Here is a 13,784-nt window from a genome sequence, read left to right on the forward strand (position 1 = left end):
TCTTTTTACTGGCATTTACTGTCGGGGTTAGATGGGATATTGGGAAGGAATTCCTGGCTGGGAGGGTGGGGAGGCCCTGGCACAGGTTGCCCAGGGAAGCTGTGGCTGCCCCTGGATCCCTGGAAGCGTCCAAGGCCAGGTTGGAGCAGCCTGGGCTAGTGGAAGGTGTCCCTGCCATGGGGTAGAACTGGATGGTATCTTTAAGGTCCCTTCCAACCCAGAGCATTCCATGAGTATTCCCTTTGGCAGTGCTGGCTGGGATCACCTCTGTGCTCCCAGCTGGTTGTGGCTTATCCATGGACTCTGTTCTCTGAGTAAATCCAGGAGTTTATTCCTTTCCCCTTCCAATGCTGAGCTCCAGCCTGTGGGAGGTTTGGGAGGGAGATCACCTGGTTGCTGCTGGCCAGGCCTGGCTCTGGGAAGCTCAGACTGCCCAAGTGAGACCCCCGGGGTGGGGGGTGGTTGCACCTCACTAATTGAAGGCTGACCCTCATTAATTGGTGTGTTCCTCCACCCCCTCTGCCCCTGGGGCAGCAGTTCACGTGGAAACATCAACTCTCCAGGGCAGATCTGCTTGGACAGGCCTGGGTAGGACCCACCCCTGAGCCAGAAGAGGTCAATAAGTCACGTCAGGCAGTGCCAGGGGGATGGAAAGTCTGGCCTGTGCTCCTCAGAGCCTGAAGACAAACCACCCCTTCCCTCCAGTCTCTCTTCCTAGAGAGGTCCCAACTCCTTGGATGCCTTGAAATAGGTGTGTGAAGGTGTTTCTAGACACACATGTTTCCAGACACGTTTCTAGACGCAAATCAAAGCAGGCAACAAACAGGGAAGTGCAAAGTGAAAAATAAGATTTGGGGGTTTTGCAGGGTCAAAGGTCATCCTAAGTCTTTCCCAGGCAGAAAAGAGGCTTATGGGTGTGTGGGCTGAGTGGAGCAGCTGTCACAGCTGTGCTCTGACATGTGGTTTCATGTGTTAAATCTGGGGGCTCACAGTAGATTAATGTGATGATACTCGAGCTGATTAAGTGTGTCCCTTTCCGTGCCAGCAGGGATGTTTTTCCAGCTCTGGAGAGACATATGGAATCATGGAATGGTTTGGGTTGGAAGGGATATTAAAGCCCATCCAGTGCCACCCCCTGCCATGGGCAGGGACACCTTCCACTGGCCCAGGTTGCTCCAAGCCCCGTCCAATCTGGCCTTGGACACTTCCAGGGATGGAGCAGCCACAGCTTCTCTGGGCAACCTGTGCCAGGGCCTCCCCACCCTCCCAGAGAAGAATTCCCTCCCAGTATCCCATCTAACCCTGCCCTCTGGCAGTGGGAAGCTGTTCCCCCTTGTCCTGTCACTCCAGGCCCTGATGCCCAGTCCCTCTCCAGCTCCCTTGGAGCTCCTCAGGTACTGGGAGGAGCTCTGAGGTCTCCACACAACCCTCTCTCCTTCCCAGCCTCCTGGCCCTCATACACCTGCACTGTGGGACCTGTCCAGCTGGATCCATGGGCAGGAATGTTGGCTTGGAGAAATCCCATGTTGCTGAGGACAAGTCCTGAGTTTGCAGAAGTTCTGCCTGCTCTGAGAAGGGCAGCTCTGCTTCCACAGGAACCCCGAGGCAGCACCAGCTGGGTGTGTGCAGGGTCCCCCCCGTGTTCTGGTGGGACTCTGAGCAGTGATTTTGGAGTTTGGGAGCAGTCAGAGCTCAGGCCTCACCCCTGGGCAGCCCCCCTGCGGGGAGGGGGAGCTTTGGGCTGTGTCAGGAGCTGTGGGACCGTCACTTCCTTCGTGCCGGTCACGAGAAAAAACTGCAGGATCAGCAAGAAAAAACTCAAGGGGCAGTTGAAGAGAAATAAAAAAAAAAATAAAAAAAATAAAAAATAGCACCAACAGGTAGAAATCCAGGTGGGAACAAGGCAGGGAGGATTCCCAGTGGGATCACTGAGTGCAGGCCACGGTGGTGAGCAGGAATTTCCTAGAGATCGTTGGAGTTTTGAAAGGAGAGGTGGGAGAACTCCGTGGTCCTGCTGTCCTGGAGCTCATGCCAGTGGTTGTGTTCCTGGTGTCCTGGAGCTCATCCCAGTGGTTGTGTTCCTGCTGTCCCGGAGCTCATGCCAGTGGTTGTGTTCCCAGCAGTGGGAAGCCATGGCCATCCTGTTTGCTGTCGTGGCGAGGGGCACCACCATCCTGGCCAAGCACGCCTGGTGTGGGGGGAACTTCCTGGAGGTGACGGAGCAGATCCTGGCCAAGATCCCCTCGGAGAACAACAAACTCACCTATTCCCACGGCAGGTGAGTGACCCCCGGGGGGCTGGCAGGAGGACAGGGATAAACTGGCTGTGTTTGGGGTTGTTTTCCTGTAATCCTGTGGGCTTCTGCTGTCCCAAATTCCCGTGCAGCATAGCCAGGATTTAAGTTTGGCTCAAGCAGTTGATACACAGTCAAGCTTTTCTGGTTTGGTACAACTCCAAAGTGAGCTGGAGCGTGCCCAGCTGGGGGACCTTTGGAGTGTGGCTTAGGGAATCTTTCCCTGGCTTTTCTGAAGCTTGGACGTGGGGGATCACTTGTGGGTCCTGGGGGCTTTAGGAGGAGTGGTGCTGGCAGATCGTTGGAGTCAGCCTGAGCTGCCACAAATCCAGAAGGGTTTTCCCAGGATTTTTCCAGCTCTCTGAACAGCCTTTGGGGTTAGATGGTTCATCACCTGAGACTTATTGCACCCGTGAAGTAGGTGAGTCCGTGTGCTGGGGAGAAAACTAAAACCACTGTGGCAAACAAACTAAAACAACTGTGGAAAAAACAACTTTAGAGGCCCCATTTCAGCCCTTTTTTTGGGATGGGCAGCAGGGCAGGATCCTCTCTGCTGCCCAGGCTGGTGTGTTGGAGCTGCTCTGGCTGCCTGAGGATTCAGGGTGAGGGTTGGGATAATATTCCCTCATCCTTTCCTGGTTTGGGAGCCCGAACAAGTCCCTGTGGGAGATATTTTTGAGGAAGCCCAGGGCTCTGACACACCTTGGCCGCTGCATCTTTTCTTTCCTGTTGTAACTTTAAGGATACAGTTATTTCCTGGGAGTGAAAAGCAATAACTTTGCCTCAAATGCTGTTCAACCAACTAAAAAGCTGAGTTTGAGGAGGGCTGCAGTGCATTTTTAGAGAGAACTGGGCAGAACAGGAAAGCTGGGAAGCTACAATGAGCACAAGGAGCTGTTTGTTCCTCCTGTCTGGAGTGTTCCAGGGATCCTCTGCCTTGCCACATTCCCAGCCTGGCCACAAAATTCTCTGATGTCTTTCTAAGAGAATTTCTCTTCTTCTGAAACAGGAAAAAAACCTCGAGTTCCTTTGAACTCCTCAAACTCATTTAATGGGTTCTGTTTGTTTTTAAGAAGAACTTCTGTGTGTTTTTTATACTCTCCAGGGAAAACCAGCCATCAGGAATTCTGTCTCTGCTGTTTGGATTCTTCTAGGAGTCACTGGGGAAGCCTGCAAGGTGGTGTCAGACAAGCTGCACCTCACTCCTTGCAGGACAGTTGTGGATATGCCAGGATTTTTTTTATCTTTTCATGGAAACAGACCCTCAGGGCAGTTCTAGCCCACTCCTAAAGCTTATTTTGGCCTTGTCTTAATGTTACAAGACAAAACCTGAGTGTGGAGCTCCTGAGCTGTACCCTTGGAGCTGGACAAGGCAAGGCTTTGCAGAAGAATTAATTTGCTTTATTCTGGAGTTTGTAAGAGGTTCCAAGTGCTTCCTGGGGGGAAACTTTTGGGAATGCACAAATGTCTCCTTCCCCAGCCCCTGGAGGCCCCACAGGCAGCAGTGTCTTCTAGAAAGTGAGTCCTGTGGCAGCTCCAAATGATCTTTTTTTTTTTTTTTTTCCTTCTTTTCAATTCTCTGCAGTTACCTGTTCCACTACATCTGCCAGGACAGGATTATTTACCTCTGCATCACAGATGATGTGAGTATTTTGTTCCCAGCAGGTCTGGGAATCCAGCTGTCAGTTTTTAGTGGGTGCTGGTCTGAGGTGCCTTTTCCCCCATGGAAAATGCTCGTGTTCTCATTCCCACTGGTTGCAGCTCTGATGTCTAAGCCTGGAACTCCAGTTGTAGACTCACAGAATGGTTTGGGCTGGAAGGGACCTGAAAAATCATCAGGGACACCTCCCACTGCCTGTGAGTTGGTAGTTTTGAGGTGAAGTCCTTGGTTTTCCTGGTCCCTCTCCCAGCAGTGCCAGGGCAGTGGGATGGGGGTGCAGGGACCGGTTCAGTTGTCAGTGCCTGGAAGTGCTGAAGCCAAAACTTCTCCCTCACTGCAGGAAGGTGCCAGGCACTGAGCTAGAACTGTGGATATCCAGGCTGGGAATGCAGCCTGGAAACAAGGCAGGGAGAATTCACAGTGGGATCACTGAGTGGTAATAGAAGAGCGCTGTGGCTGCTCTTCCAAGCCCTGGGATAAGCAGCCCAATGCCAGTGCCACACACAGACACACCAGTTAGGACTGGGAGTTACGGTCTCTCTGTGAGTGGCTCTGTGCACGCTGTCATTCCTGGTGTCTCTGCTCTCTCTCCCAGGACTTTGAACGCTCCCGAGCCTTCACGTTCCTGAACGAGATCAAGAAGCGGTTCCAGACCACGTACGGCTCCCGAGCCCAGACAGCCCTTCCCTACGCCATGAACAGCGAGTTCTCCAGTGTCCTGGCAGCACAGCTGGTGAGCCCTGTGGCTCCAGGGCACTTCCCTGGCAAGCCAGACCTGCCCCAGGAATTCTCCTTGGGTTTGCTCCCTGGGAACTGCGTGTGGAGCCGGGCAGTGGGCTGTGCTCCCCACAGTTCAGGGGGCAACTGGGGATGGAGGAACTGTTTGGATCAGGAGATCAGAGCTTAATGGGAACACTGGAAATGTCCAGGCTGGTTCCAGTTACCACCCAGTGCAAGGGAACGTGGCTGTCACTGAGAGCAGGACAAAGGTGTGGTACTCCTTTGCTGCTCAGCTTCAGAACTTGAGTGTCTGCTGATCCCTGACTGCCTTTCCCTTTTCCCTTTTCCCTTTTCCCTTTTCCCTTTTCCCTTTTCCCTTTTCCCTTTTCCCTTTTCCCTTTTCCCTTTTCCCTTTTCCCTTTTCCCTTTTCCCTTTTCCCTTTTCCCTTCCCTTTTCCTTCCTTCCCCTTCCCTTCCCAGCAATTCCAGTGGCTGCTGGAGTGTGACAGGGTGTTTGCTGGTGGCACTGTGGCCTTTTCAGGAGCAAAGAGAGCTGGGCTTGGGTTACACCAGGTGCAGGACTGTGGTGAACTCTCCAGCTTGCACTGAGGCTCCGAGGGTTTCCATTCCCAGCGCAGGAGGAATGGAAGGAAGGAGGTTCAAGAGCAGGATAAATAACCTGTGACAGGTCCCTGAGTTGAGATTTGCCTGGGATGCTTCCAACCCCAAAATGAAAAGGGTGAGGGGAGCATCCCTCCCCCCCTGAGCCGGGATGAAGTTCAGGCTGCTGCATTCCCAGTCTGTGGAACACTGTGGTGCTGGCAGGGGGAGCTGCTCCCCTGCCGTGGCTCCAGCCTGGATCCTGCACGGGCAGAACACTGTCAGTCTCCTTCCATAGAAATTCCCAGGTTTCAGAGGACTTTTTTGGCAACTCTGGGGCTGTTCTTGGACTCCTGGAAGGAAAGGTGGAGTTGGAGTTCACTTCTCTCTTGGAGTGTGGGAGTTCTGTGCTGGGCTCTGGCAGAGCCTTGATGTCCAGCCTGTTTTTGGGAGAGCTCTTGGCTTGCTGTGGGTTTGGATTTGTGTGTTTGAGGTGCCACACAGGAGAGGGTGGAATTAATTGGGTTGTTTTATCTCTTTTATTCCCAGCAGCATTTGAAGGAAGGTTTGCATCTCCCTCCTAGAACCAGATGCATTTCCCAGAGCAATCAGTTAATTGTCTTCTGATTAACTTGCCTTCCCTTGCTGGATAACCAGGCTCTGCAAACACCCTGTGCTGCTGCAGTGGGGATTTTGTGGGGGAGAGGGAGGGGGTAAAGCAGTTTTTTGGGTTTGGGATTGGGCTGCTCTTAAAACGTGAGCTTCCTGTAAAGGGAATGGTGCAGTTTGGGCTTTTCCCTGGGATTTGGGCTGCAGAGCTGCTCTCCCAGCACCCCCAGCAAGGGCTGGGGGAAGGACAGGGAATTCCTACAGGGAATAATAGCAAGTGAAATGAGTGGAGCCAGCTGGAAGATGGAGAAGGAATAAAGAACTGCTTGGTGACTGCAGATCAATAATGTTATTAGTGCACAAACCCTCAGGCTGCAGGGCTGCAAGGAAAGGCTTTGGATCTCCCTTTGAAGACTCTTAAGAGCCCTTAATTGACTACAAACAACTGGATAACCTGGTTTGGGGTTGTTTGTGGGGCTTTTTTTTGGGGGGGGGGGATCTCCCTTGAATTAAAGCCAAGATGTCCTTGGAATGTTGGCTTTCAGGGCTTGTCCACCCGGGGCTGTGGGGTGGGAGTTCTCAGTGCTCTGCTCTGCCTGGGGAGGGTGTTGGTGCTGCTGTTCTCCATGGAGGCCTTGGCTCTTCTGATCTCTGGGAAGTGCCAGATTTGGGGGTGTTGCAGGTGCAGGAGGAGGGGAAGAGCTCTGGCTTCTCAGTGTAGGAATTCTGACCCACTCCCAGTTCGTGTTGAGGTGCAGGGGGAAGCAGGACCCTGAGGTGAGGGAAGGTAAAGGGAGGATTTGCCCTTGCACTGCTGCTGCTTGAAGTTTGTCCTGGAATTTGGGACAGGAGCCACGTGTGGGTGCCCACAGTGAGTGGGGAAGGGGGTTTGGAGAGTCCCAGGAGTTCATTTCAGGAGCAAGGAACGACAATGCCAGTGCATAATAAACGAGATTAACTTCCTGTGGGTGATGGGATGGAGTTTTCCTTCTCCACCAGGCTCTGACATGTGAGGACTGAACCTACACAAAGTGCTGGCTCAGCACTTTGTAAGCTGCTCGGGGCTGGAATAAGTTTAATGAGTTGCCTTATCGGAAGAGCCAGGCAGTTTTTGGAGCTGATATTCCCCTAAAATCCCAGCTTTTCCAGGTCCCTAAAGCTCGAGAGGAGCTGCCTGCCTCAGCTCCTGCATATGGATGGAGTCCAGGCCTCAGGCAAGAGCAGTTCAGTGCTGGCAGAGCTCTTCCCTCCCTGCTCCAGGCTGGCAGCCTGGCTGCCCTGTCCTCGGTGCAGGAGCAGGGATGTTTTCCAGGTGATCCCTGTCACTGGTGGGAGGCAGAGATCCCACTCCAGCTCAAGGGCAGCACACACATAATCCTGGGAAGGGGGGCTGTGCTTCCAGTCCAGCCAGTGACTGGCTTTGATAGTGGGCCAGTCTGCACCTTCTCCCAAAACTCCACTGGGGCAGTTCCAGAGGAGCTGTTGGATTTGGGTGCTGTGCCCACCAGCACCAGGTGGGTGCTGGCAGTGTTAGACTCTGTCAGATATGGATTTCAGTTAAACTCCTGTCCAGAAGAAAACTGGGATTGAAGCAGCCAGGTGGGTGATCATGGAGCAGAGCAGCTGTGATGGGATCAGGGACATAAAATCCATGCAGGAAGAGCAGGACTCAGTTCCCTGATGCCACTGGCCCTTGGTTTCCCTCCTGGGGTTCTGCAAAGCCTGAGGCTCCTCTAAGCTGGGGGTTGGCTCGTGCTGCTCCCACCCCCCCGAGCTGGGCAGGCGCCAGGGGATCACTGGGGTCCCAACTGGGGGAACTGGAGTCACTGGCACTTCCCAAGGGAACGAAGGGGCAGGGCTGACAGGAGTGGTGCAACAGGGAACACACCAGAGGGGCTGGAGAGCAGCAAAGCTCTTGGCAGGTGAGCTGGGAGATCCTCCTGGGTGGGTCCAGGCCGTGGGCTGGCCCTTGGCTGCTCCTGTATCCTGCTCCTGTTGGGACACTCCAACTGGCCACCTTCAACATTCCCAGTCCACAGGCACTCCTCACCTTCCCTGGATCCCCCTCTGAGGCCGCCTGTGGAGATGGATCCCTGCTGTCCCCTGGGATTGCAGGGCCCCCTCGATGTGCTCTAGAGAAGCTCATCAAAGTGTGTTGCCTTCAGAAATAGTTCTGAGCTGAGGAGTGGGGCTGGGACCCCTGACAGGGAACCACAGCTCCTGCCTCCTGCCTTAACTTCCCTTCCGTGCTGCCAGTTGCTTCCACTTCCAAAGGGGACTGTCACTTCTGGGCCCTCTGGGCACCAGTGTGGGAGCAGAGGGGGGGGAGATCTGTAAATGGCTGAAAAAGCCAGATTTTGGTCTTCCACCCACTGATAAACGCCTTGGGTGGGTTGAAAACTCCCCTTTCTGTCCGTGCTGTTCTGCAGGGACCCGAATTGCCTCTGTTTGTGTTAAAGACCTGAAGGGGAACGTTGAGGGTCCTGTTTTCATTGACTGTTTTTGTTGAGGTCCTGTTCTCATTGACTGTTCTTTATTGAGCTCCTGCTGTCACTGACTGTTGGTTTATTGAGGTCCTGCTGTCACTGATTGTCCTTTTTGAGGTCCTACTGTCACTGATTGTCCTTTTTGAGGTCCTGCTGTCACTGGCTGTTGGTTTGTTGAGGTCCTACTGTAACTGCCTGTTCTTAGTTGAGGTCCTGCTGTCACTGCCTGTCCTTTTTGAGCTCCTGCTGTCACTGCCTGTCCTCTGTTGCAGAAATACCACTCGGAGAGCAAAGGCCCCGACCAGGTGGCAGAGACACAAGCCCAGATCGATGAACTCAAAGGAATCATGGTCCGGAACATAGGTACCTGCTTCCCTTGGGAAGAGCTGCCTGGAGCCTCTTTTTCACTTTGTGTCACACCAGTGTGGGTTTTGACAAGTCTGACTGTTCAAAAGAGAGCTGGAATTGACCCAAATTCAGTCCCCAAACACAGCCCGTGTGATGGGAGGCTGCTCCTGAAAGACCTGGCAGTGCCAGGAAGGCTGGGAATTGCATCCAAGGGCTCCTGGCTTAGGGTGGGGTGTTGGAAGCAGCTTTTTGCGCTGGGATTCTACCTTCCAATCTGGATTTTTGTCTCTTTTCTCCAGACCTTGTGGCGCAAAGAGGGGAGAAGCTGGAGCTGCTGATCGATAAAACAGAGAACCTCGTGGATTCGGTGAGTCTGGGGGAGAACCTGGAAGTGGGAAATGGTGTTCCTGCACCCCAGGGAGCAGGGCAGGGAGACACCAGCACCCAGAGACACTTAGACAGACACAGGAGCATGGAGTCCTGCAGGGAACCCTTCCCTGGGTCGTGTCTTATGCCTGCCCTCCTTACAGCTGTTTCCCAGCCTGGGAAAGATCCAGATAAACTGGAAAATGTGAATCCGTGCAGTTGTGATGATACAACAAAGGGGAAAGTGGAGCTGGTTTAAAATAAAAATCAACCTGAGCTGTTCCACCTAAAGAGTCTGTGAAGACTCTGGAGCTTCTCTGAGTGTTTCTAAAGGAGGGAGGACTGAAAAAAACCCTAAATTTAATGTGATTCTAAAGCAGTGTTATCTGGTAAAGTGCCCAGTTCCTGTGGCATCCAACACTCCAAAGCCAATCCTGGAGTTCCTGGATCTTGTGGGGACCTCTAAGGTGTCAGGAAGCCCTCGTGCTTTGGAGAGGCAGGAGAGGTGCCTGGAGCTTATCCAGCAGGAATATTGTCCTCCAGCTCCCAGGTGTGCAAACCTTGCCAGGCCCTCAGGTGGGAATGCTTTAGGGAAAGGGACTGGAATTCCTTCAGGAATTGGGCTGCGTTCCCGTGGGAGCTCTCCCAGGGAGTGCTGGTTCTTGGAAACCATGCAGGAAATGAAGGGATGGGATGTGTCCAGTGGGAATGTCCTACCTGAGTGTCCTGGGAGATCCAGGGCTGATGTTCTCCAGCCTGGGAATGGGCTCTAAGTCAGGAGTGCAGTTCACAGGGATGCAGTTTCCGCCCAGGAGGTGGTTTGTGGGAAAACTGGCAATTCCCAGCAGAGTGAGCTGCTGGATTGGCTGGATCCAGCCACTGCTGCCTTTCCCTGGGCAGGAGCATCCTGGGAATCCCTGCCTTGACCCAGCCTGGGGGGTGTTTGGGGTTGTTTGGTGACCAAAAGCTATTTTGAAGGAGCGGAATTGCAGGATACAGAGAGGAGACTTGGAATGGGACAACCACAGGCTTTCCAGAACAGCTTGCCCAGAGAAGCTGTGGCTGCCCCATCCCTGGAAGTATCCAAGGCCAGGTTGGACGGGGCTTGGAGCAACCTGGGCTAGTGGAAGGTGTCCCTAGGAAAAGATGATCTTCAAGGTCTTTTCCAACCCAGACCATTCTGTGACACTGTCAAACACAGGAGGCCCAAATTCTGGAGGAATGTTTGGGCACTGAAGGACTCGTCTCACCCCTGGGGTTTGGCTGGCAGGAGTGGCCCTACGGATTGTCCCAGTTTGGCAGGTGTATTTACACTAATTAACCCCTGGAATATGTTGGGGATTAGATCAGTGGATCTGTAAATATTTTGGAGCACTTCAGTTCCCAAAAGGTCAGAAGTGAGATGAGAACCCCACCAGTACTCTGAGATAGACCAATCCCTGTGGGCAGCCCCCAGACCCGGGAATATTCCATGTTTAATCCTTCCAAGCTGGCTCTGGACTTACTCACACACTTTATCCTGTCCCTGGAGTTGTGGGAGAGTTTTCTCTTGCTGCCTGTTCAGTTTTGTGCAGGAGTTAAATGGCTCTGGAGGAGAAAACTGCCACGGTCTGGGGAAGTAGGGAAAAGCTTGGCTCTTCTTGGGATCCAGCTTCCTTTGGGAGTGAATTCCTTGTTTTCCTTTCCCTTGCAGTCAGTCACTTTCAAAACAACCAGCAGGAACCTCGCCCGGGCCATGTGCATGAAGAACCTCAAGCTCACCATCGTCATCATCATCGTGTCCATTGTAAGTGTGGAGAACCTGGGAAGTGTGGAGAGCCTCTGGAAAACAGCAAAATCTTGGATCCACATGTTGCTGCAGGGAGAGGCAGGGGGAGGAGGGTGTTGGCCAAGTTCTTTAGGGGGTTGGTAACTGGAGTTTCCGGGTGTGTGGCAGTTGAGCGAAGGATGGAAATCCCTCATTCTCTACAGAATTCCCGTTTTCCCTCCCCAGGTGATCCTCTACATCATCCTCTCAGCAGTGTGTGGGGGGCTGGCCTGGCCCAGCTGTGTGCAGAAATAACCAGAGCTGCTGCTGGGCCCTTGGAGATGAGTGCCAGGAGTGTGAAGAAGCAACCTATGGAATAACTCACCCGTCACCTCCGCCACCTCCTCATCCCTCCATCCCTCCAGGACTTCAGACTTTTTTGCCTTATCACCCCAGAGGGGCCCAGAAGGAGCTGTGACCTCCAGAGTGGGCTGGGCTGGATTACTTGAAGGGATTTCTTTGTTCCTTTTCCTGTCCCCACGAATGCCTTCCTTCCCTGTGTCCCTGTGGCTTTGCACTCGGATGGGGAACGGGCCTGGCCTGCCTGTGAGGATGGAGCCAGAGGGTGGTTTGGGGTGGGCTGAGCCAAACTAACAGGGCAGGGATGAGATGGTTTGAGTTTCCACAGTTCCTGGAGATGCACATCTGGCCACATGTGGCTCTCAGTGCTTCAACACGGGAAGGTCACGGCTCTAATCCCGGTGGGAACAAAACGAACGGGGCTTTGTGCACTGAGAGGTGGGAAATCTCCCTTTTCCTGGGGAGTTTTCCTGCAGGTTTGGGGGGTCACCTCAGCACTTGGAATGGCTGCCTCTTCATCCTCACTTCTTCCTCATCTCCCCCCTTGGTTTGTGGCTGGGTGGGCACAGTAAAGGAGGCGGCTGCTCATGGTTCCAGCTGCAGTCACGGATCTGCTTTCTCCCAGGTCATTTCTCCTGCTGTTCTTTGGAGGGTGGATTGGAATGAGTACAATGCTGGCACTGGCTGGGGTGAATTTGGGGGCCAATCTGTTGCTCTGGCTTGATCAGGTGTCAGGGAGCTGCTGCTTGTGCTTCTCCTGCTGTGAGTGCTAAAACCACAGGCCAGAGGAGGGCTGGAGGTGCTGCCTGGGGACTCCGAGGCCTGAGGGAGAAAGGCTCTGCCAGAGGCAGGAATGGGCTCCTCTGGGAAGAGTTCAAACCAAACCCGAGGCTGAGAACCAAAAGCAGGCTCAGCTGGGCTGTTCCTGTCCCAGCTGCTCCCCTGAAGCACCAGCCAGGCCTGGCTCCTGGGGGAGTGGTATCCACACTTCTGTCCTGGAGCTGACGGGCTCCTGTCCCAGAGAGGAACCAGAAACACCCCCCACGTGGGCTCCAAAGGAATCTGCTTCCTTCATCCCAGGGAAGTGGGGTGGGGTGGTGGCACAGGAAGGGGACTGAGCTGGAGCACGTGGTCGGTGCTGTGGGGTCCTGGTGACACAGGGAGGGGGGTGATGTGACACTGCTGCTCCTTCACTGTCACACCCACCCTGGAGCTCCCACAGGAAGAGTTCTCTAAACTCACAGCTCCTTTGGATTTGTGTTCTGCTGGGCCCAAACTTCACCAAGGGTGATGGGACCTGGATCCCCCCCCCAGTAAGAGAGGCCACTGGCACCTGCTTCTCTCCCTGTAAATGGAATGTAAAGCTTGGAGAAAGCCCCCCCTCAGCTCCTGCAGCCCCTGTACAGCTGTGCATGTTTGGGGGGCCTGGTGTTAACCCTGTTCATTGCCATGATTTCTTGTCTTATGTACAAACAATTTTTAAAGAAAAAAAAAAAATCCTTCCTTTCCTTTCAAAGGATGCACTGAGGCATTAGTGTAAAAACAAAAGGTAACTTGATTGATTTCAATAAAATTCCTGTACAGAAAGCAGAGCTCCTTAGTTTTGTGGAAGCCTTTCCACCTACCTCGGGAATGCTGTTAGGGTTTGGAAGCAGGTTCGTGTATCAGGATGAGGGAGTTGGATTTCCTTTGGAACCTGCAGAAACTGTTTGAGTTGCTGATTATTATCCTGGTTGCATTTTAATGCTATCAACCAGGGCTCAGGATGCTGGAGAATGTTGGAGGCTGAAGGGAGAGCCCTGGGGGTGAGAACAGCTTGGAAAAATGGAATGAGAAAACCTGAATGAACAGTTCCTTAGTGGGATGGGTCTGGGGTTGGTGCTCAGTGTTCCCCTCCTGAAGCTGCTTCCAAGTGTTTGTCAGCATCAGATTTGTATTTAAAATTCCCATGAATCCAAGCAGAATCCAAGCTCAGCACCTTTTTGCTTCTCTGGTCAGCTTGGAACTGTGTATCCAGGTCTGGATCTCCACGGCCATCCAGGCTGCAGAGACCATCCCACCTGCCTGACAGGCTTTAACTGGAATGTCACCTTCAATCATTAACATTTATCTGGGGGGAAGGAGCCATAAAAAATAGCAGCTCTCACCTCAGGCAGTGCCTGGAAAACACCAGTGTGCTCCCACCGTTGGAATATAATAAAGGCAACAGGAGTTGCCTCAAACAGTACAGAAATCAAAGAGAAATATTGCTGCTCTTTTACCTTTCAGTGCACTGGGAAGGCAAGATCAATGGGAGCAGGTTCCACCAGCTGGAAGGCTCAGAAAAGAATGTTTTCCATAAAGGAAGAGCCCAAAGAGGGAAGTGCTGGGAACGTGCTGAGCTCTGTCAGGGTGGGGAGAAGCCTGTTGCTGTAAAACCAGCTGAAGTCTGGAGTCAGAGAAGGAGCAGTTGAGGCTCATGTGCCTCTTCTCTGCCCTGGAAAAGTCCCTAAGTGCTGGCACTGTCCCTGTAGGTGATGTGACTGGGTGACACAGGACCACCAACTGTCTGTTCCTCTCTTTTTCCTCGATCACAAGTGATCTCTGCAGTGAGGG

At 53.2% G+C, this 13,784-nt stretch overlaps 1 protein-coding gene across 1 annotated transcript; it reads left to right on the top strand.

Moving 5' to 3' along the window:
- Positions 1-1,318: 1,318 nt before the first annotated feature.
- On the top strand, positions 1,319-12,776 carry VAMP7 (vesicle associated membrane protein 7). Its single transcript, XM_039389661.1, has 7 exons — positions 1,319-2,278; positions 3,879-3,936; positions 4,549-4,686; positions 8,641-8,731; positions 9,016-9,083; positions 10,776-10,868; positions 11,076-12,776. Exons 1-7 carry the CDS (start codon positions 2,133-2,135, stop codon positions 11,142-11,144), a joined length of 663 nt encoding a protein of 220 aa, XP_039245595.1. The 5' UTR covers positions 1,319-2,132; the 3' UTR covers positions 11,145-12,776.
- The last annotated feature ends 1,008 nt before the right edge of the window (positions 12,777-13,784 follow it).

The sequence above is a fragment of the Pipra filicauda genome, unplaced genomic scaffold, assembly GCF_003945595.2.
Source record: "Pipra filicauda isolate LSUMZ 115617 unplaced genomic scaffold, ASM394559v2 scaffold759_size107998_pilon, whole genome shotgun sequence".
NCBI classification, from domain to species: domain Eukaryota; kingdom Metazoa; phylum Chordata; class Aves; order Passeriformes; family Pipridae; genus Pipra; species Pipra filicauda.

Coding starts and splice junctions, on each gene's coding strand:
- VAMP7 (XM_039389661.1), top strand. CDS start 2,133: ATGGCCATCCTGTTTGCTGTCGTGGCGAGGGGCACCACCATCCTGGCC. Junction 4,687..8,640: donor GTGTCCTGGCAGCACAGCTG/GTGAGCCCTGTG, acceptor CCTCTGTTGCAG/AAATACCACTCGGAGAGCAA. Junction 9,084..10,775: donor CAGAGAACCTCGTGGATTCG/GTGAGTCTGGGG, acceptor TTTCCCTTGCAG/TCAGTCACTTTCAAAACAAC.